At 36.4% G+C, this 21,291-nt stretch overlaps 1 protein-coding gene across 3 annotated transcripts in view; it reads right to left on the bottom strand.

Annotated features, from left to right (window-relative positions):
* Positions 1 to 21,291, bottom strand: part of STAU2 (staufen double-stranded RNA binding protein 2) — a 172,599-nt gene that overhangs the window by 99,726 nt on the left and 51,582 nt on the right. For all 3 annotated transcript variants that reach the window (XM_050314973.1, XM_050314964.1, XM_050314982.1), the window contains exons 7-11: positions 17,479 to 17,586; positions 11,400 to 11,612; positions 8,832 to 8,969; positions 5,543 to 5,674; positions 1,556 to 1,616 (exon numbers count right to left, since the gene is read on the bottom strand). In XM_050314973.1, coding sequence (XP_050170930.1) covers positions 1,556 to 1,616; positions 5,543 to 5,674; positions 8,832 to 8,969; positions 11,400 to 11,612; positions 17,479 to 17,586 — 652 coding nt within the window. The remainder of the gene's footprint in view (positions 1 to 1,555; positions 1,617 to 5,542; positions 5,675 to 8,831; positions 8,970 to 11,399; positions 11,613 to 17,478; positions 17,587 to 21,291) is intronic.

The raw sequence follows: 21,291 nt of genomic DNA, 5'->3' as shown, positions 1-21,291 counted from the left end.
AGGACCATGTCTTTAAGATGTACATAGGCAAAAAATAGAAGATAGCTCATGTGTGTGTCCATCTCTAGTACAATCCTCAGTTGAGGGAGATAATGTTTGGGACTCTTACGCTCAAAACTATACATAGTCCTAGAGAAAAATCCAGGGCTCCTGAAAAAGTGAAGGAAGTACTATTTATATAACCTACCACTTTAAAAGTGAAAATCTAGCTATAAAGTCACCAAGTTCTATCCTATTCTTTAGCTGTTGCAGTGAATCTCAATTTGGTCTTCACCAACAAGGTTTCTTGGGCCTTTCTGTCTACAGACACAGCTCAAGGAAGAGAGAAACTACCAGTAGTAGAACCTGATCAGATGCCTTGAGAAAAGGTAGAGCTCAGTCCATATAAGTCACAGAATCGCAGAATCACAGAATGGGTAAGGTTGGAAGGAAGCACAGTGGGTCTTCTGGTCCAACCTCCCTGCTCAAGCAGGGTCATCCCAGAGCACACGGAACATGATTGTGTCCAGATGGTTCTTGAATATCTCCAGTGAGGGAGACTCCACAACTTCTCTGGGCAATCTGCTCCAGTACCTGGTCAGCTGGCACGGTAAAGAAGTTCTTCCTCTCACTCAGGTGGAACCTCCTGTGCATCCATTGGACCAAATGGGATATACCTTAGTGTGCTGAGTCAACCAACTTATATCATTGTGAGGCCACTCTGTTATCTTCAAAAAGTCATGCAGATGCCTGGAGAAAGGCATCATCATCAAAACAGGCAGGCTGCTCAGCCTCACTCTAGTCCCTGGAAAAATCATATAGTCCTCTTAAAGCCACCTGTGCTTACACAATATGATTGCCTTTTATGATAAAATGACTGGATTTATGAAGGAAGGAAGAGCACTGGATGTGATTTACCTTGGGTTTAGCAAGACTGTCTCCCACAACACACTTGTCTCCAAGCTGTGATGTTAAAGTCTAGGTAAATAAATTACTAGATGATGGAAATCTTTTTGGACAGTGGTATGCTTTGAGAGACCTAACAGCAGCCTTCCAGTACCTAAGAAGAGGTTGTCAAAAGATGGAGCCAGGCGCATTACTGAGATACAGAGCAGAAGAACAGGAGATGATAGTCATAAACAAACAAGAGATGTTCTGACGAGAAAAAAAAATTTAAAAATTCAGTGTGAACATAGTTAAGCATTGGAACAGGTTGCCCAGAGAAGCTATGGAATCTCTGTTCCTGGAGAACTACTAAAAAGACAAGAGTAACCTTGTCTGAACTCTGTACTGACTGCGTTTTGAGTAGGCATCTTACATGACTTCCTAAAATCCCTTACAAACTGAAAGATTCAATGATTCAATGAGTGAATAAAAATCTCCTTGTTCCTGTACTCTTTCATACCTACACTCACACAGAGGACATTCAGGAGTTAATTCACCTAATCACAATAAAAATCCTAAAATATTTCACTTGTCTCAAGTGAAAAAAGCATTTCACTTGTCTCAAATACTCCAAATCCTACAGAGACCAAGAGAAGTAAGTATAAATACAAATTTAGAAAGCAATACTTACTGTTACTCGTTGGCTCAGAAAACCCAACATTCTGGCCATTCCAACTCTTGTTTTCTCCAAGCTGAAACAGGTAGAAAAAGACAAATAAATAAAGAGCAAACTACTCCCTAAACAGAACATTCCTGTTTATAAATTCAGTTGAAAGATTTTAAAAAGGATGATTTGGGATTGTCACATACAAGTGGCAAAATTTTGCTAACACATCTTAATTTTTGCCTAAGATAGGTTATTTGGGTAATGTACCCTTCATGAATAAACATTAGCAACTATTGCCTAACACTGAAATATAAAAGTTTCCCCAAGGATTAGGCTCAACTTAATAAGTTACCAAATCAGATCTAAATAAAATTAAATGTTTGAAGCAGCTCTCAACTGAAAACACAAACAAACAACAGAGAAATTACATTTTAAAACTAGAAGACCCTAGTAACTGCCTATGAAGGAATGCATAAACACCAAAAAGTACTTTGTGTTTAATTTTATAATATTTATTTATTAGGAATCCATTTAGTTGCTGAAGTTGAAGCAAAAATGGTTGCAATTTTTCATTATTTTAATATATTTGTGATGAAGCTAATTGTCTTCAAATTAATTTTATTATGGTTAATACTGGCTATTACTCTGACATGGAAAAGGGGAGCAATTAACAGAGTTTCAAAACGAGGGTATCATTGAAGTCTATACAGTAAATAAGATGGCAGTGTTCTAGGTTTTTTGTAGAACTGGATAAAAAAGGCCAAGCTTCCTCACTATTTAGAATCTATTGACAACCAGCTCTGTGAATGTGAAACAAATGATCCTTTTCAGATTTCACTGGGATTTTGTATGCACACAGAAAACCTTGCAGCAAAGCAGGCTATATGCCATGTTGGCATATAAATTGTACAAAGTTGTAATCATTTGCTCTGGAATATGGGGGTTGATTGCCAAGTGGAAGAGATGCAAAGGGGAATCAACGAGCTGAAATCTGCCTCTGCATCTCAGAAGTTGTGTTAAGGCTGTTTAGATTACTATCATGGTGTCATGAAGAGTACTAGACGATATGTTTTCCCTGGGAAAGAGCAGGGAAGCTATTCAAAAGCAGCTATTCAAATGATTGTTTCCTTGTTTTTCATCATCATGTACATCCGAAGTGCTTACAGCCTTGGCACTGTGCAATGAAAATGGGAGTGATATAATTGAAAGGAAGGACAGGTACTACAGCTGGCTTTTAAACTGGTCACCCACCTCCATGCACTTTAATTTCACATAACTTGTTTCATTCATAAAGCAAACATGTATATTGGAAAATATGGGAGACAACACTTCTTCAAATGAATAAGCAATAGGCAATTTAGAAGTATGTTTGTATTTACTGCTGTTACAACAGCATGGTTGTGTCAGGAATCCATACTGTAAATCCACAATACGATACCAGCACAAGAGCACTGCTACAATATGAGAAGAACATTTCCAACTCTCCTCATTCCTCTCGTTTTTATTGTTTATTAACTTGATCATGATGGGGAATTTAACAAGAATTCATCTATCAGTAAGTGATCCTTAATGCTGCTGCCTCACATGAATGCAATCTACTCTGCTTTTCTTCTCTCTAGGAGAACACAAGTGGCAAGAAGAAACAAAAGGACAGAAACATAAAAAACTATGACAACTCTCCATTCTTATCCATAGAGCTAAAATTCTGACAGCTGCAAAAAGCCTCCCAGTGCACTTTCAAATTGCTCTCCTCAGGGCTCTGCACAAACATTACTGATATTCTCCAGGAATCAGATTAGCTCAGAAAATAGAAGAGCCTTTGCTTTTTTACATTACCTGGATTACCTGTGCTGCCATCAGCACCATGCATTGCTCTTGTAACACTCTTAGATCTTCATTAAAACAATGAATACAGCCACTTTTTTTTTTTTTCTCTTTTTAAGGAAGGAGGAATGAAATGAAAAGACTCAGGGAAGGAGAGCCATTGGGGAAAGAGAAGTTGCCTTTTCTACTAAAATCATCAAAAAGCACACAAGTGAAAATTGTCCATTTAGATGCCAGCCTGCTACATCAGCCAATCTACACTAGGCCCCATTTTGGATTCAAAAAGAGAAACAATATCTTCTAATGGTGTAGCTTTATTATGCAACTTACATGGAAGGAATTTTTCAGTGCTTAAATTGATACAGATCTAAGGGCTATTTTCGCTCTTCACCACTGTTTAGTGAGAGAATTAAAATGCTTTAAGCTCCACAAACTAACTTGTGCATCTCCAAATATGTTCAGTCTGTTACATACAGAAGATAAAGCCAGATGTTCTAGATATTTTATGACCTTAACCCCAGTAAAGCTATAAAAATTTGTTATGATCTTGTTATGATACTGTCACTACATAGAATTTGAGTAGTTCACATTTTTTGGATAAAGTAACATGTTTGTTCATTATGTTAAGAATAGTATTAGGCCACTGCATGCCAGTCTACCAATTCTAAAATGTATACATCTGCAAGTATGTAATTAAACCTGATTTTCTAAAGGTAATGCACTTGTAAGTAATAGTTTAATGGCTGTAAGGAAACAAAGCAGCAGCATCTCTTTTCAGCCTCAATTTCTTTTAAGGATTTCAATGTAACCACAAGTTTCCACTCTGTAGAGCTCTCCAAAGCAACTATGTTGTGGGTTGAATTTTTTCAGGCTTTATCTCTGGAAAATACCAAGTAAAATTAGTACAATTTAAAATCCAAGAATGAAAGCCTATGTTTTCCTACTAGAGGGAAAAAAAACCGTTAACTTCTCTGTTTTTTCTTGTTTTTCATTAAAGCCCTTTGGCCATATTGGCAATGAGGAAAAAGAAGAAACTTTTATACTGTAGAAAGTATATTCTACAGCAAAGAAGTGTCAGCATTCTGGTGAAAATGAATTATCATTTGACTCAATCAAAACCCTGTTTTTAAATGGGTATGTCTGCACAATGTGTTCTCACTAGGAACATCATTTAGCTTCCAAGTACTCTGTTTAGAGTATTTCACACTTGTCTATGACTAAGACTTATAGTGAAGAGCATAGTGAAGGTGAGTGTGAACAGCATACATATTGCTGCTGCTCTCAGAGGAGAGGAAAACAGAAGGAGGTGGGGTTAAGTAACCAGTACAGCATTTATGCTTCCTGGCTAGGAGTACAGAACACACAGAACAGAGTATCTTCATGTATATATATATCAGAATCACTCTGTTGACCTGAGCTAGCTGGTGCAGTCACAATAAACATGTAAGAAATTATCAAATATATACATGCAATGACTGCATATGACAGAAGCTCCTTAGAGTCCACATCTTAGTCGAATACCTTACCAAATATCTTTTCACGATACAAAAGGCAAAACCTATAACACCCAATTTTGGTTACAAAATCTCCTATTAATAAACTCAAGACAGGAGAGGAATGTTAAGTTACACGCAGCTAACCTGGAAACACATACCTGCAACACATGAATTTAAAACGCAATTTCTTCTCCATAAAAAAAAAAAAGGGACACACATTTTCTTTATCAGTCATCAAATCTGAAAAGGCTACTCTTTTTCTGGAATGCTTTTAGTGCACATGCAGTGGGAAGATAAACATTGACTGCTGAGGCTATTTCGTGTATAAAAGTTACTAACATCATTCCTTTCAGTCCTTTCATGGATGCCCAAAATGGAATAAAAGCAAGAGACACGTTCATCCTGATTTGTAAGACGAAATAGATGCATGCATCACATGTACACTTCTGCACACACACTATTCTATGGAACTACCTTTCTGCTCCTAATTACTCTTACAGGAGCAGAGGCTGCACTTACTAATAGGTGTAGCTATAGAGCTGTAGCTAAGGAAAGGATAATCTGTGACAAGCAACTCCCTAAAATAGGGGTTGCACAAGCTTAAGCTTCCATTCTTATTAAATGATTAGCTGCTACAGGTTCAAAATTTAGACAAGGGTAAAATATGGGCATCATAACAACTGGTTCTCACCTTTTCTGGCTGGTCTTGAAGAGGAGTAGAGGCTTTGTAACCCAGCTGTAGCAACATTGCTTCTGCTGCATTTCTTTTAGCTATTTTCTTGTTTGGGCCTGTTCCAGTAGTAATGTCATTGCCTACTTTTACCTTAAAAAGAAAATATTGATCATAATCACAACAAATGCAAGACTCCTTAATATCACCATGTCACACCTGATCTATCAACAGCTGTCAGCTCTTCTGACAAAGATGCAATCTTGAAACAGTAAAAGTAGTGCCATGGGGGAACTACAATATTGGTTCACACAGAGGAGCCTGTTTAGATTTTTCAGGAAGTTCCCAAACTCACACCAAAGAGCCATATTTTTATGTATCTCAGCGCTCAAGCAGTTACCCCTCTCTTCCACCAGCCTCTGTGTCAACCCCATTATGCCTGATGAACCTCTCCCCCACTCTTTCTTAACACTGGAAGTGCCACAGGGTCTGTACTCCCTCTTTCTTGTAGGAGTGTTGCCTGCAGCAGCTCCCCAGCATCGTCAGGACAGTATCCAGAAAAATGGAGAGACAAACAGTGACCTGGAGACTTAAATGAGAGTGGTTTCTAAGGAAAGATGAAAACCATATTTGCATTCCTCCCACTTTGTCACACTGCAAGGAACACAAGGGCTGGGACCACTTACACCTGATTAGCTTTGATCAAAAGTTTTGGAAAGAGGGCTCCTCGTTGGACCTGTGGTCTGTACAGAACAAAGGGTTTCTGACAAACACGATGCCTTTCATAAAATTAGGAGAAATTAAAGCCTTATAATAAGGACAAGTAGTAGACAATGGAGACCCACAAAGTGTGCAGCTCTAACTTAGTCCTTGGCTTGGGTACCATTCTTAAAACTTCTGGAGCTGTATGTGTCTGGTTTGTGATATTAGCACTGTCATTGCTATCCACTTATGCAAGATTCATAGCTCTTTGATAGGTATATTTTGTCCTGCCCATTAAGCCCTTTTTTTGCCAAATTATCTCTTAAAATGGTGCACAGTTTCAAAAGCGTGTCAAAAAAAAAAGAAATAAAAATAAAATAATAATAATAAAATAGCCAAGGTGATCTGAACAAAAGAAATCTCAGAGGTCAAAGACCTGAAACTGTCTGAAAGCAGCTTTAAAATAAAATGTAAAACCAGGCATACTAATGTTAAATAAATAATAAATGTTATTTAGTAGTTTATGTTATTCAATAATTCTTCACTTTCCTCGAATTGTCACATATATATTTTTTCCTAAAAGTTTAAATTCTTATTTACTCAAATACTTATTAATTCTAAATATCAAGAAAAGGATGAAAATAAATAATAATAATCATGACTATTCCTTTAAAGCATATAAATATATATAATTAAGCAAAAAGGTTCAGCTACCTAAGCCAGGAATATTAATAATCTTGAAATATAAACCTTATCTTCTATGCAGTTCACAATAACAATTAGAAAATAGCCAATCTGCTACAAGTTTATATGCAGTAAAATTGAGGGACTTTAATAGGACAAGACAAAATGATAATTTATAACACAGCTCACAATAAATCAATGTGTTACTATTTCTCAGACCTGTAAAACTGGTTTAGCTATTATTATAACCTCTATCAAGGATTAAAGGTCTGACTACAAAGAGAAAGAGCTTTCTGAAATTAACTTCGGGAACAGAACACCAACTAATGTCATCAGAGGTTTTCTTCTGTTTATCTAGTAGCCAGGACAAGTAATTGGATCCATTTCATCACATCTAAACTTGCTCTTTGTGTGACAGATAAAAATGAACATATTATCTCTGGATATTTTACTTCCACATTCAATTAAATTAAATGAAAACATTGTTTAAGTAGTTTATACAAAGGTTTTTTATTCTGATAGGGTTTTTTGCATGTCATAATGGATCCACTGAGACTTCCTGAAGGCAAGAGAAGCAGCAGTACGATTTTAGTGTGAAAATAACAAAGCAACTGTTCTATGAAATTTTTTTTTCTCTTTCTTTCACAAGCCTTCTTAGATAAAAAGAGTCTCCTACATATTCCCTGCTTTTAAGACTTTTTTTTAATTCAAACTAAAGATTTAGCCATTACTGAGATTCCTCCAACAGAAAACTAAACTCCCAGCCCATTTTTCTGATACTGGGCTGTGTTATACTGTCCTCTTCTGAGGTCTCACAAAACAACCACTAACTGTGGACAGTCCCATGGGGGTTTAAGCACAGGAAATGAGATTGTCTGTGATAGAATCACTCTTTTTCAAATAATTTCAGGTCTCACAAAGGGTTGTAAATCCAAGTTTATATTCATGAAAAAGATTCTGAAACAAAAAGAACCCAACATCTTTTGCTTCAGAGATAAAAATAATAAATCATCAAGAAAGACCACTGAGGTTCAAGAAAATTAAGATTGCTAGACTATCTCCATAAATACAAAGGAGGAACTTACAGATTTAAGTGAAATCATAACTAACTTTCTGAAGAAGGAGGTGCTGGAACATCATAAATTCTGCTTCTGATCAGAAGTGACATTTTGGTGCAGTTTGTAGACAACAAGTCAAAACATGTTGAGGTATGCTGTTCTGAGTTGTTCCGGCACAAAATTACCCTTGAGTGAAAACACAAGAGTACAGAATCCTTTCCTGTTCCTAATCTTTCTCAACCTGCTGTTGTGCTATCTAACAAAATATCACAGTTATATCAAATTTTTGTACATGTTCTTAATTTAAATATGAAAGAAACATTAATGATCTACTGTTTCTGTATTAGGTCCAGACAGAGGACAGGCTAAAACATGTGATAGATGGCTTTTTTTTTGGCGTATTTTAGATATAAACAAAGCCAAAAAGAAACTGAAAATCTGAAAATATTTACAACACTATTTTTTAAAAACAAAATGCTTAGTAATATGGAGATATTAATACCCATACTTCAGAATACTAGTTATTATTGCAATCCTCTGATCAACAACAGCCCAATTTTTTTTTCCAAAAGACAAGTAAATAAATCATGAACCATCAGAGACAAAATTGGCAAAAAACAATATGCAAAACCACTACAAGAAAAGTGCCTAGAAGCCATGTAACCAAGTGGCCATTTGTTTCACCAAGAGAAAGAAGGAAGTTTAGACAGGCTTTCTGATAGTGTATTTCATTCTACTCTTGTATAACTGACTGTAAAGCAAGGAGCTAAACACAGGGAGTTTCACTTCACATTATGCCACCATTTTGCTTGAGTTTGAACAAAACAAAGCAAGGCCATTATGTCTGATGTGACAGCAAATGATACCTGCATAACAAACTCTCGACGGCGAGGCATTCCTCTCTCTGAAAGAAGAACATACTCTGGCTCCTTCTCCTTTTTGGCCTGTTGGATCTGAGCCAAACGACTGATGGGATTCATTCCTTGACCATATTCTGGTCCAGTCTAAACCAGGTTTAAAGAGAAGAACCATTATTTCAGCATATATCCTACAATTACTACCCTGCTTCAATAAAACATTTATTTGGGTTATGTCTTTTTTAATACTCCCTTTGAGAGAATAGGAAGTAATTTTGTAAATAATTTTCTGATCATGAGACAAAAGATAAGAATCCTCAGGCTCAAAGCTGTGGAAAAACATTGCCTGCTAAAGTTGCATACCTGGCACCTGCAAGCTACAAATACCCTCATCTATCTATGGAGGTCCTTATGAGGATGGATGAAAATTAGCAGATTCATCAGTCAATTATATCTTATTGCCCTACTTTTAGGACCCTTTGCCCCAACTCTTTAAAATAGGTTGCACAATGCTGGAATATGCATGACACTAAGAAGAGATGACATTTACATGAAATCAAAAAAGATTTATCATGTATAAAAAGGAAGCTTCCCCTCTCAGCCTTCCTGCTTTCCTTCTTAGCACCCCTGCCTTCCATCCTACAATGCAACTAAAGGTGCAGAAGGTTTACTCTGTGTGTCACATGAGTTTAGCCTCAAAATACTTTTATGAAGTGAATGGTTATAAATGTTGCATGTTGCGAACCAACCACAAAGTATTTCAAATGCTTAACAGACAATAATCCTCACAATAACATGTCAAAATGTATGGTTGGTGAGGGAATTGATCTGATGGGGGAAAAACAAAAGAACAGACAAAGTGGTCTGTCCAAGATTATAGAGAAAAGTGAAAAACTACAATCATTACAAACTCTCTGGTTCTGAAATTCTGTTAATGAGCTATTGCTCGCATGGCAAATGCTCTCTCAAAGGAAATAGCTATGAAAATATTTGTTTGTGGATCTTAGGAAGAAGAAATTAAGATCCACAAAAATTCAGTTGAAGTCATATTTAACTGATTTATATACCACAACACGAAGAATGAATTCACAAATGTAAATGGCATTTGAATGTAGAATTGTTTTTATGTTATTGAGCTATTTCCTTTTTATGAAACCATTTGTCAGCTAAGAGAAAATGAGCACTCATGCTTCCTTAAGCTTCTCAAATAACAAACAGTGTTCCAGAACCTGAAGACATTATCACCAACTGAAGGCAAAGATTAGAGAGGGATATTATATTTAGAAAGCTGTGCAGCGAATCCTCATAGTGTAGTTTGAGAAGATGTAGGTGAAAGAGCTAAGACAATGTCATACACAAGGGCAGCTGTGTGGGCAAGAAGCCAGGCAGAAATAAAATACAGAACAGGCTAAATAAAGAGCCGGACATAAGATACAGCTTCATAAATATATATACAGATAAAAATAAGTTTTTATTGCCACTTTTTTGATGCTTAAAACACTTGCAGGTTAAATTGAAAGAAATCAGCACACTGAGAGCATTTCAGAAGTTTGGATATTCGAAAAATAAAAACCTTCTACACGTGCAGCTTATTTTGACAATCAGTGTCTCTTTCTAACAAGGTCAACTTTGGATAACTAAATTTAAGTTCATAATGGTAAATGGTATATGGTAACGTAAGGGATTTTTACATTATTATAACCCTTAGCATCTTTCTTGAGAAAAACCTTCCAAAATGAGAAAGCCAAACCAAAAGCCTTTTCAGATCTTCCAGCTTTAAATCTGCATTAATGCTGATGGTTTTCCATTAAATAATTTTCCTGCCAACTTTTTCCTAGAAGTGTTTGAATTAGACCCCCAGAATCTTTGTAGGAGATAGGTATCTAATTAAAGTAGGTTTTCTTGAAAAAATCTCTCACTCTGTTTTGAAGGCAAATGAAAAGGGGAAGGTAATAAATAAGTCTTCTCTACATTTTCCAAACCCAGTTCTGCAATCTCCAAAGTATTTGCTTATATTAAAGGGATTTTTTGGTGCCTGCTCCTTCAGAACTCTGCACATACTTAGTATATTGAGTATAGCAATCTATATAAATATATAGATTCCTAAGGGTCATACTTTTAGTGAAGTAAGTACTGAAGCACTAAAGCAGTACCCTCTGTATTTACTAATCATGTATCTCTCTGCCTTGTCGAACTGGGGAGGGGGGAGAGCCCAGGGAGAGAGCCACTACATATGCTAGTAGGGCCTCCCAGGGGAGATGATGCTAAAACTTCACGTGGCTGTACAGAGCTGCTTGGAAGGCTTGATCCTCCACTAGACTTGAACCAAACCCTTGAAGACTTCAGTGATGTGAGCTGTTTACAAGCCACTATGCTTGAGAATTCCACGGCATTCTCAGGACTTAAAAACAAAAAAGCCCAGGCATATTAGCACAGGCAAATAAGTAACAATATTGACACTAACAAGTTAACTGTAGCAATCTGGACAGTAAATAACAAATAAGCCTTTATTCATTTTAAATCTGACTCTTACTTTGTGAGTAAACATTCTTAATTCTGTCAAAGGTGGACACATACCTTCAATATTGTTTTTGGACGCTTTTTAAAGTAAAGTTTTGGCTTTTCAATCACAGGAAGAGGAGGAAGTTTCTTAAGTTCTTGTAGGACAGCCATTGCAGCACGTTTCTTAGAGAGTTTCTTACTGTTGCCTTCTCCTTCTGCAGTAAATTCTCCTACTGTAACTCGTGTAACAAAGCTCTTCATGTGCGGAGGTCCACTTTCTTTAATCACCTTTTACGAGAAAGTAACATTGAGTCAAATCACCCTACAAGAAGATAACTTTATGTTTGTATCTCTGCAATGAACTTAGTACTAATGCAGTTTTCCTGCTAACTGAAGGTATTAGATGGGTTTTCATAAAACTTGGACAAGTATTAATGACAGTGTAAGATTTGAGGACAGAAAATTAGGACTAGTTAGATAAAGCAAACCTAACCTCTATACTCAGTGTTTCTCAGAAAATACAGTAGACCTATATTTTTTTAAATGTTTATAGAATAACACCATACACAACAATAACTGATATTTAAAGCAAGGTTGCTGGGTTTTTCCCTTTCAAGGTGCTTCACATACTAAAGAAATTAAATCCATGAAGGTCTACCAGGGTTTGGCTATTTCTTTACATAAAACATATTTAAAACTGTATTTATATGGCATTACCTCAACCTGCTCATTTTTTTTTCTATTATCATTAAAAGGTAGGATGTTCATAGTTCCAAACTTCTGTCTCAAAGATTCATATTTTTATGCTGTCCTAGCTGCAGGTAGCATGCCTGATCTCAACTCTTACCTTGCCAGAGTACACAACTCAGAGCAATATCCCATATATTTGAAAGGCTGACGCAGTTTTGCCTCCATGATTCTCAGCTGTCCCTTCCAGCAGTACCAAAAAAAATTACCAAAAGAGCTACCATAACTCACACAAAAGCCAATCATTTCTGAAAAAATTTTATTTATTCATTCCCTTCCCAACATATCCAGGATGACAGTGAGAAAACCCATCTGAAATACTTCTCCACTACTACAGGTTGGAAAGAAATTAATGAATGCTGTACCTTCCTTTGGCTCTTTTTCTGTCTTCACACACACACACACACACACACACATGCACACACACACATTTATCTCCTTTTAGAAGGCTATACTGTTAGGATACATTCACCCACAAATCACAGGACTGCAAGTGTTAGGATAGCCATCTCTTCATGTATGCACCGTTTACTGGTCTGGACAATGTCTATCAGGAATTAGAGACCTCATTTGGGAAAAGGTTCAGTTATTTTTGTTTGATGGGCGGAAGCAGATACCTAATTTAATCTTTGTTATCTGTAATATGTATAAGGAGACAATTAGAATATCTGACCGGCATTTCTTTATAATATCTTCAAAATCAATATAAATACCAATTTTTTTCAATAGATGGAATTACATCAAACCATTTGTTGAAGAAGAGTAATGCTTGAGTGCAAGGGAATTGAGGTAAAGGAGAAGGGCCTTCTTGGTGTAATAACTATAGTTTTAATGTGCTGAAACCTTCAATCTGAATATTATTACAACATGTTTTGTATTAAAGTTCTTTTTATCAAGGTCGTGTCCCTTGCATTATTTGGTTTTGCTGTTGCACTGTAATGAGGTCTCCTAAGGCTTGTATTTCCTTTTTAAGCTCTCTTTTGTGGCAACTTCAGCAAATACAATTACCACAGCATATATCTATAAAAAGACAAAACCCGAAAATTAACAGACAACTTTGTCTGCATTTTTCCAGAATAAGATGACATCTATTCCAGTATGGGATTTTTCTGTTGTAGTCCAGGAATTTTCCCACTCTAAGACACCAGGTAATAATTTCAGACGTGTTTTCAAGATTGCCTCACTTGAAAGTTGCCCACTAGTGCTTCACTATGTGAAAAGGCAGCAGTGCTTTTGAGGCACTGACCCACTCTGAGCCACGGGATGCTGTACTGCGTGCACCAGAGCCGGGATGAGCCCAGTTCCAGGATCTCCTGCTCTCAGACACGGCTGAACACTTTCATCACACTGCAGCATTTCCCACTCTGTTTTACAGGCATATCTTAATCCATCCCTGTACATTGCTATCCAAGTATAACACCATGCTGTCTGTAAAACATGGCTAAATTAACCTTACTAAGGTCCTTAATCTTTTCATGGTTCTACTAATACCATTATATAGGTGTTTCTCTTTACATGTAATATAATGTATTAATAAAATATACAAGAATGTCTACACTGACCAGATGAAAAAGGACAAAATAAGTTGCTTAAGAAATATAATTACTGAGTTCCTAAAATATTAGTTTTATACAAGTTTTCTCATATATATATATATATAAATGTACACATATATATGAGAGCAAGAATGTTAATACAAAACCAGATTACATTTTCATACATAAAACTATATTTCTTAATATAAAACTAATGCATTCTGGTGTGTTTTTCATCTTTTAAATTTTAAGTATGTGACACAAGGTAAATCATTGACTGGAAAACATTAAAAACTGTTTCTTTGTTAGTGGGTAAGTGGAAAAAAGTCTGTGTTGTCAATGGAATGAATCCCATAGGATTCAGATGGGATCGGGATCAAGCTAAACATCCAAATGTGGTAATTAAGCAAAAAAACATTGACTTAACAATATTTTTGGTTAACCCCAGATTTTAGATCTTTTTACTCCACATGATTTCAAACAGTTGTGCTATGAGCCTTGGGACAGAAAACACCAGAATGAAATTCAACCTTTGCTATCCAAGAACACTATATGCATTAGGACATTAAACTATTTCCTCAGTTGAAAGATACGACCCGTGGACCAAATCATGGTTAATTTAAAGCTGAGAATTTGATTAAGGGTGACAGTTCAATACAGTTTTCTTTTTCTGTTCCATGGATTTAAAGAATAATTACAGCAAGAGAAAACACATGGGGCTAAAACACATCTAAGGTCAAGTTACATCAAGAATGAATTTGGCTCAACTTAATGAATCATGCTGACAAATGTAAAACAGCGGTATGATTACAGTGAAAGAGTAATGCTGCTTCAATTATTAATGAGACTCCAGGTAGAAAATTCAGAGGATTATGATGAGATTAAATGGACATTAAAAAAACCCCAAGAAATAGAGGAGACAAAAATCAGATCAACAAACCCATGTCACCTACACCCATGTATCCATTATTATTTATAAGTTTTAAAATACCAGTATATTTCCAGGTGCTTGTGTGGACAGACATACCAGATTTTCTGAGTTAAAAAGAAAAACAAACTGGATGTCTGGGTGTAAAACTGCGGTGAGAAAGGGTGATCATCATGCAAAACTCAATTGAGAACTACTCAGTAGTCAATCATCCAAAGCCTTAATCTGAGAGCAGAAGGCAGTTAGGTGTGAGACTTCCTGCTAAGAACCAGTCTCCCAGAGTCAGCAATTTGGTCTGTTGCTGGTTCAAAATAAAGAATCTCTGTCTTACTTTGATAAGAGTGGGACATAAGCAACTGCATCTCTTTTTCCCAGCAGAACACTGGACAGAGATGGAGGGACAGAAAATCTGCCTGTTCAGGCACTCTGTGTCTTCATTCCTGATACTGAGAATGAAAAAACATATATTATTTTATTTGCTATTCTATAGAAATAACACTCCAATCCAAAGAAAATACTGAAAATAATATGACAAGCTGAAACACCCCAACATGTTCTAATATCTGAAGCTGTTGACCTCTGTTATGATTTCTAGGATCACCAATCTCCTCACTGACAAATAATGAAAAACCATATATCTTGCAAAATAACTGAAAAAAGCAAGACTTTAGCCTACTACCAAAGAAGAAATAATAAGCGAAATGACCATTTCACAGATACTCCAACAATTCCTACAGCAATCACTTCTGTATTCCTCCTTAAAAACTGTTCATTGAGCACCCCACAGAAGCCTTAGAGCAGTTGCATTTTGACTTAAAAGCTGATGAATCAAGGTTAGCTAAAGATGCATCAGTGAAAAGTATGGAGTAAAGCTTGTTCTTTGTTAGAATTGAATGTTTCTATTTTGGTTAACAATTTAATAGACATAAATTCTTTAATACTCGTCCTACAGTTCCTGGGCAATCAAAACTAGCCATATGACATGAAACAGGATTGTCCACCCCTCGTGCAATTCTGAGGGCATGCTTCCATAGAACTTTACATATATTTATGATCATTACTTCATTGCATAACACAGCACTGTTGGAACACTGGCTAAAGTTTTGTCAGATGAAGAAAAGGCAGATTATTTTATAGCTACTGCACACAAAATAAAAGCTAGAAAAAGCTTTGATGCCTGCCTGAAATAACACAAGACCATTTGTAAATAAAATCCTATTAGAAACATCATATCCTGAGGATTACCCATAATTGCTTAGTAGGTTTATTGAAAAATAAGCCAGAACCAAGTTCAATCAAAACTCTATTTAAGAATGTCACCTATGCTTAGATTTAAAGGCAGGAAATAATACAAAACCTGTCAGGAGAGCAAGAAACTGTCCTTTTTCAATGTTGTTAACATTCTTTGGCAAGTGACACATTAGACTTTTCCTGTACTAAGTACCTCTGCCTTCATTTTGTCCTTCGTCCTTACCAAATGCTCTCCCTTAAGTAAGCTGAAACAGGAATGAAGTTAAGAAGACATTCAAAGCACTGTCCCTCTTTTCATTCCACCCTCCAAGCTACTCTGTGACCAGTGACCATACATCTTGTATTTTAGTGCATTGATTCATATGGAACTATTCCAAATTCTTTTAAATATTTAAGGTGGAAAACAATGTGTGAAAACTGAAACTCTAATTATAAGCTTCCTTTTTGAAACACAGACGTGCTTCCATTATGTTTGATCTTGGTATCAATGGCAAACTGATACTCCAACATCTCCAGACACCCCAGTTTCATCCTCTAGATTTTACATCCTCTTAACTTTCTAAATGTGGTTATCACACAGACCACACATACGAAGCACATTATGCTTTTGTTACACCATGGAATTCCTTAGTGACCAATAGTATTCCTTGTCTTTGGCTCTCTTACCCACGTTCTGAGAGATTTCTCAGAAGGTCTAAATAGCTCATTTGACATTGGTCAATTCAGGGACATGAGCCAAACGTGTCAGTAAGCTGCACACAGCACACTGTAAGGCATGCCACAGCTTAGGTTTTTTTGGTTTTTTTTCATATGCAAATGCATGCCTATACTTTAGAAGGAAAAAGCACTGGAGAAAATAACCATCACCAGTATAAGCACTAGCCACGTCTTCCATGCACACTTAGTTTAAATGTAAAACAAAAAGCAGAAAAATCAAACATTAAAAAGTCATTTATATTAGCATTATCTGCATTAGAAAAAAAAAAAAAGAAAAAAACCACCTTGGAAATATGGTGCTTCCTACCACAACATTAGATTTTTACAACAAGCTTTTGTAAGAACTTTCTCATCGGAAAAATTTTGTATCGCTCATTGTCCCATACTTACTTAACTGATAGCATTGAAACCATTCCAAATATTCTTTATTACTTAAGATAAACAAAGGTGTCAGAAGCAGGTTCATAGATAAAATCATATGAAACGAACAAAAAAAATCATGAAGGCTTAAGTAGAGATAGATAAGAAGTCAAACAGAGTGGAACACAAAAATACTCATGACTCTGAAAACAGCACATCGGAGGCAAAAGGTTTCAATGGGAACTTTTCTAGTGTATGAATGCCTATAGTTAAAGCAAAGACTTTGGCTAACTGTTTTGAAGATTATTTCAAATCAGACTGAGTGTGGCTATCAGTTCTAATCCCACAGCCCTATATAAAAGACGATTTAACTGTCTTTCTGCCATCCACTTGTTTGCAACCAAATATTAGGTCTCTAAAAGTTCTGAAAGAGCACCTATTTTAATAGTAAAAAATCAGTGTCTTAGAGTCTGATACACTAACAATTTTTAATTTATAATTTGCATGAATATTAAAGTAATTTTTATAGTGCATTACTATTATTAACTGCCTGGATTTGTAGTGGCACTTTGTTTTAATATTTCCTTAGTAAACAGATAAAAATGTTAACACATACCTCAAAACTGACAGGTATATTGCGCTTCAAAGCAATTTCAAACACTACGCTGATCTCAGACTTGTTTGCATCTTTATCTTCTTCTGATTCTTTTCCTGCTTCTCCATTCTGAAAATGATGCATACATAATCATATTACAATGTAGTATCCTTCTCCCCCCGTTTTGCAAAGACTTTTGAATTCTCCCGTTAACATGTAAATCAGCACTTGTACATCCATCTCAGCACTCCGTTATCAGACACCTGCTGACTGTGAAGCCATATATAATGTGCTTATGCTGCATAACAAAGGAACACATACACATTAATTTTTCATTAATTATAGATGGCAAGATAACAACTATGGATTTTAGTCTTATTGATGACATGGATAACAATCATCTGAATATACACTTCTTGTGTCAAACGTGACAATCAAATGGATCCTTTGATCTGTTTCTCAGTCGTGCTGTGGGTACCCCTTCTAAACAAGGCAGAAATCTGTCCTTCTTGGAAAGTACAGAAGACAGCACTTCTCTCAGAAGAAATTCAGTGAATCAGCCCCATACTTGGACTGGGTCATCAGGTTACAGGTGTCCTCAGCAGGTCCAGCTGGTTAATGGCCCCTCCCATCAACTTCCCTCTGGGAGTTATGACCAGTGTGAAAAGGTAGTGACAGAGAACAGCTTGCTCAACACAGAACATTATTTATTTATCCATAGGAACATAACAAGCAGAGAGGCTAAGAGATAAAAAAACAAAAGGCATATGCAAACATTATCCTGCCTAAAATTGAGCTTTGCTTTACATTCAGGAAATATTAATTTTCTCAGACAACCACCAGCATAGGGATCAGTCAGCCTTTTGCAACCGCTGCCTTTTGGTGTTTGTCCCCCAGGCTGCATTTCCTTAGTTGTCAGAGGTTTCACTTTCAGCTACTTTCAAACTGCAAAGCTCTGAATGCTTCAAACTGGGATCTCTCAACAACCATGTAACCGTGGCCAGGCTCCTAATTTTTTATTAGTGGAGGTAAACATCAAAGACACTTGGGTTGAATTAGGTGGATTCCTGCAGAGCTCCCGTCTTACATAACAAAGTCTGATCTAAATCTTCAGCCACCAGCATAGCTTCAAAATGCAGATACCCCAGTTATAAAACAGCATTAAAAAAGCACTAGGTTCTTCACATTAAAATGAAACTTATCAATGTTTTATCTATCATTCATTAACTCTTAATATATTAATCCTTAAGACAATGTAGGATCAAAAATCCAGCAGTCAGCTACAGCATGCAGACACAGACCACTTATTGTCTCATTAAATGGTTGCAAACTTTTGAGTCTGAAAAAAGTCATTTATATCCCTGACACTGATCTGGAGCTAAATGCAAAACAAAAAAATTATAAAGTTTATAGAACCTGCTGAAAAAAAAGGGTGCAGTGAAAAACAATAACAAGGGTAGTTAGAATGAAGTTATGTAGGACCTCTAGCTCATTTCATACAATGAAAGGTAAAAAACCACCAAAATCAAGACTGTAGGTCATTACTCTTAGGACCAGAAAAGCATTGATTAGGCTTACTGAGAAAGATCAACAGAGTTAAAAGGACAATATTTTAAAACAAAAATGTATTTTGGGGATATAGAGAACGGGGTACTATTATTTTGTTGAAAGCCTTAGTGAGAATATTACTTGGTATTGTATTCGAATAAGTTTTGTCCTTTATAAAGGACACTGATAATCGAAAAAGCTGACAAAAAGAAGACACAAGGATGAACTACCAATTAGAAAAAACAATTTTTCACTGACACGCTATGAAAACAATCAGTTCTATAAAAAGACTCAAAATTACTTAAGCATAATTTGTAAATATATATGGGGAGAGATTTTTGATATCTGTTTGTTACATTTAGCAAAGAAAATAAAAAATAAATAGAAAATGAAGCTAGGCGTATTCTAGAAGAGATACCTCACAAATTATCTTTGAAATGAGAAATAATCAAAACTGGCATAATTTACATAAAATAATATAATGCCCGCTGGACTGTCAGCAGTGGGCTCCATTCTTGACTCCAAGTCAAGAATGTTTAGGTTTTCTGACTGTACTCTAGCTTAACCAGATATGTATAGTTTAAACTAGAAATTACTGTTTAAAATTTCATGATTAATACAAACACATCTGTCCAGAAAATAACCTTATTGTCCCTTCAGCCCTTAAAATTTAACTCCTTGCATATTTTTCAACCAAATACAGTAGAGAACTTAACTGTGAGTGGAGAAAAGAGAGGATCAAGACTCTAAAGCATAGACCTTAGGACTGAGCAATAAAGTTTCAAGCCTTAGACATATGACTTCCCTAAGGAAGATAAAATATGTTCAGGAGTGCCTCAGGCACTTTGGATTTAAATTTGATCCTCATTCCACAACTGACACTTTAATTGTAAGGCCTTTCTTAGCCTCACATCTATGAGACAGCAGAGGTGCTTTGGCAGACACACAATAGCTCTTTTGTGAAAGCAGGTTCATATTCGCTGCAACCCTGCCCTGTTGGCTGATTGCTTCTTGTTTCTGCTCACCTTACACTCTTCTACATGTTTGTGCAACGAAGTATTAAGACAGCAATACTCCTCTTCACTGGTTTAACATGGATCAAAGATTTTATCCTTATATTGGTTTTTTTAAAGAAAGGGAAAAAAGGGTGCCTTGAAACCAAAGAAGAATATACAGAAGGCTGCATTAAGTAAACATGGCTAAGAAGGCCAAAAGATAAACCTATATATTTCCATGGATCCCATTCTAGTCAAATTCACTGAGTTACTAATGGGATTACCAGATGGATACGAGCAGGTCTGTCCTTGCTCCCCTCTCTGCTCTCCTTGAGATCACAGTGGCAGTGACTGGGGAAGAAAGAAGCTGAATCTCAGAATGTAATTGAGGCCAGCCAGAATCTGATGTGTACTGGTTCTGGTCCATGCACGATGTCTGAGCAACGACAAATCAATCATCTTCCACAGATGACCCAAGATGGTCAGTTTTGCTGAAGGTTTTACCGAGCTGGACCATGTTCTGTGGTGAGGGCACATACCACCACTGCATAGCAGCCCTGTGTGCATTTCAGATGACCAACAGCAGGGCAGAGCCTGGACCTTGTCACCACAAAATCCTTAAATTCTATTTCAACCAGCCCCCAGTTCTCTGGAGAGCCACTCTCAGCTCCACATGATGCAACGCTCTGTGCTCCCTCCATCATGATCTAGGCAGAGAGTTACCTCAGCCTGTTACCTCCAGTCACCCCCAACTCTAAACCATGAAGTGTCAGAGATGTTTCTTCATGACTAAGCTGCAACCAGCTCACCTTCCCCTCAGCATAACCAAGCCACAGAGGTTTTCCTGACTGAGGACTAGATTTAGTCTCCTACCAAAGGACACCAGCTATTGAGATCCTGCAGGATGCCAAGTGGTCATCAACTGCTGCACCAGAAATTCACAGTGCTCTCAAAGGTCTTGCAAGGACTTGGCGTCTTTGATTGGGAAATATTATTATATTTGTCCTTTCAATTTACAAAGATTATTCTGAGAATGATTTTTCAGTTAAACATTTTTTAAAATATGACACAATGTTTTAATTTTTAAGCAGCAACATATACCACTTACAAACATAGCAGAGAGAAAGTCAGTTATTTAAAAAGGTACTATGTGACTAAAAGCCAGTGAGCTCCATCAGGGTCTTAGGTACATCACGGACAAGTAATTTCAACTGTAAAAATTCCATTAATGGTACAACATATATTTAAGGTTAACAGTTCATTCTCCATAAAGTCACTGATTAAATGAACA

Source organism: Myiozetetes cayanensis, unplaced genomic scaffold (assembly GCF_022539395.1).
Source record: "Myiozetetes cayanensis isolate MyiCay16 unplaced genomic scaffold, myiCay2020 scf1, whole genome shotgun sequence".
Lineage (NCBI taxonomy): Eukaryota > Metazoa > Chordata > Aves > Passeriformes > Tyrannidae > Myiozetetes > Myiozetetes cayanensis.
This window is presented reverse-complemented; position numbering and strand designations above follow the sequence as displayed.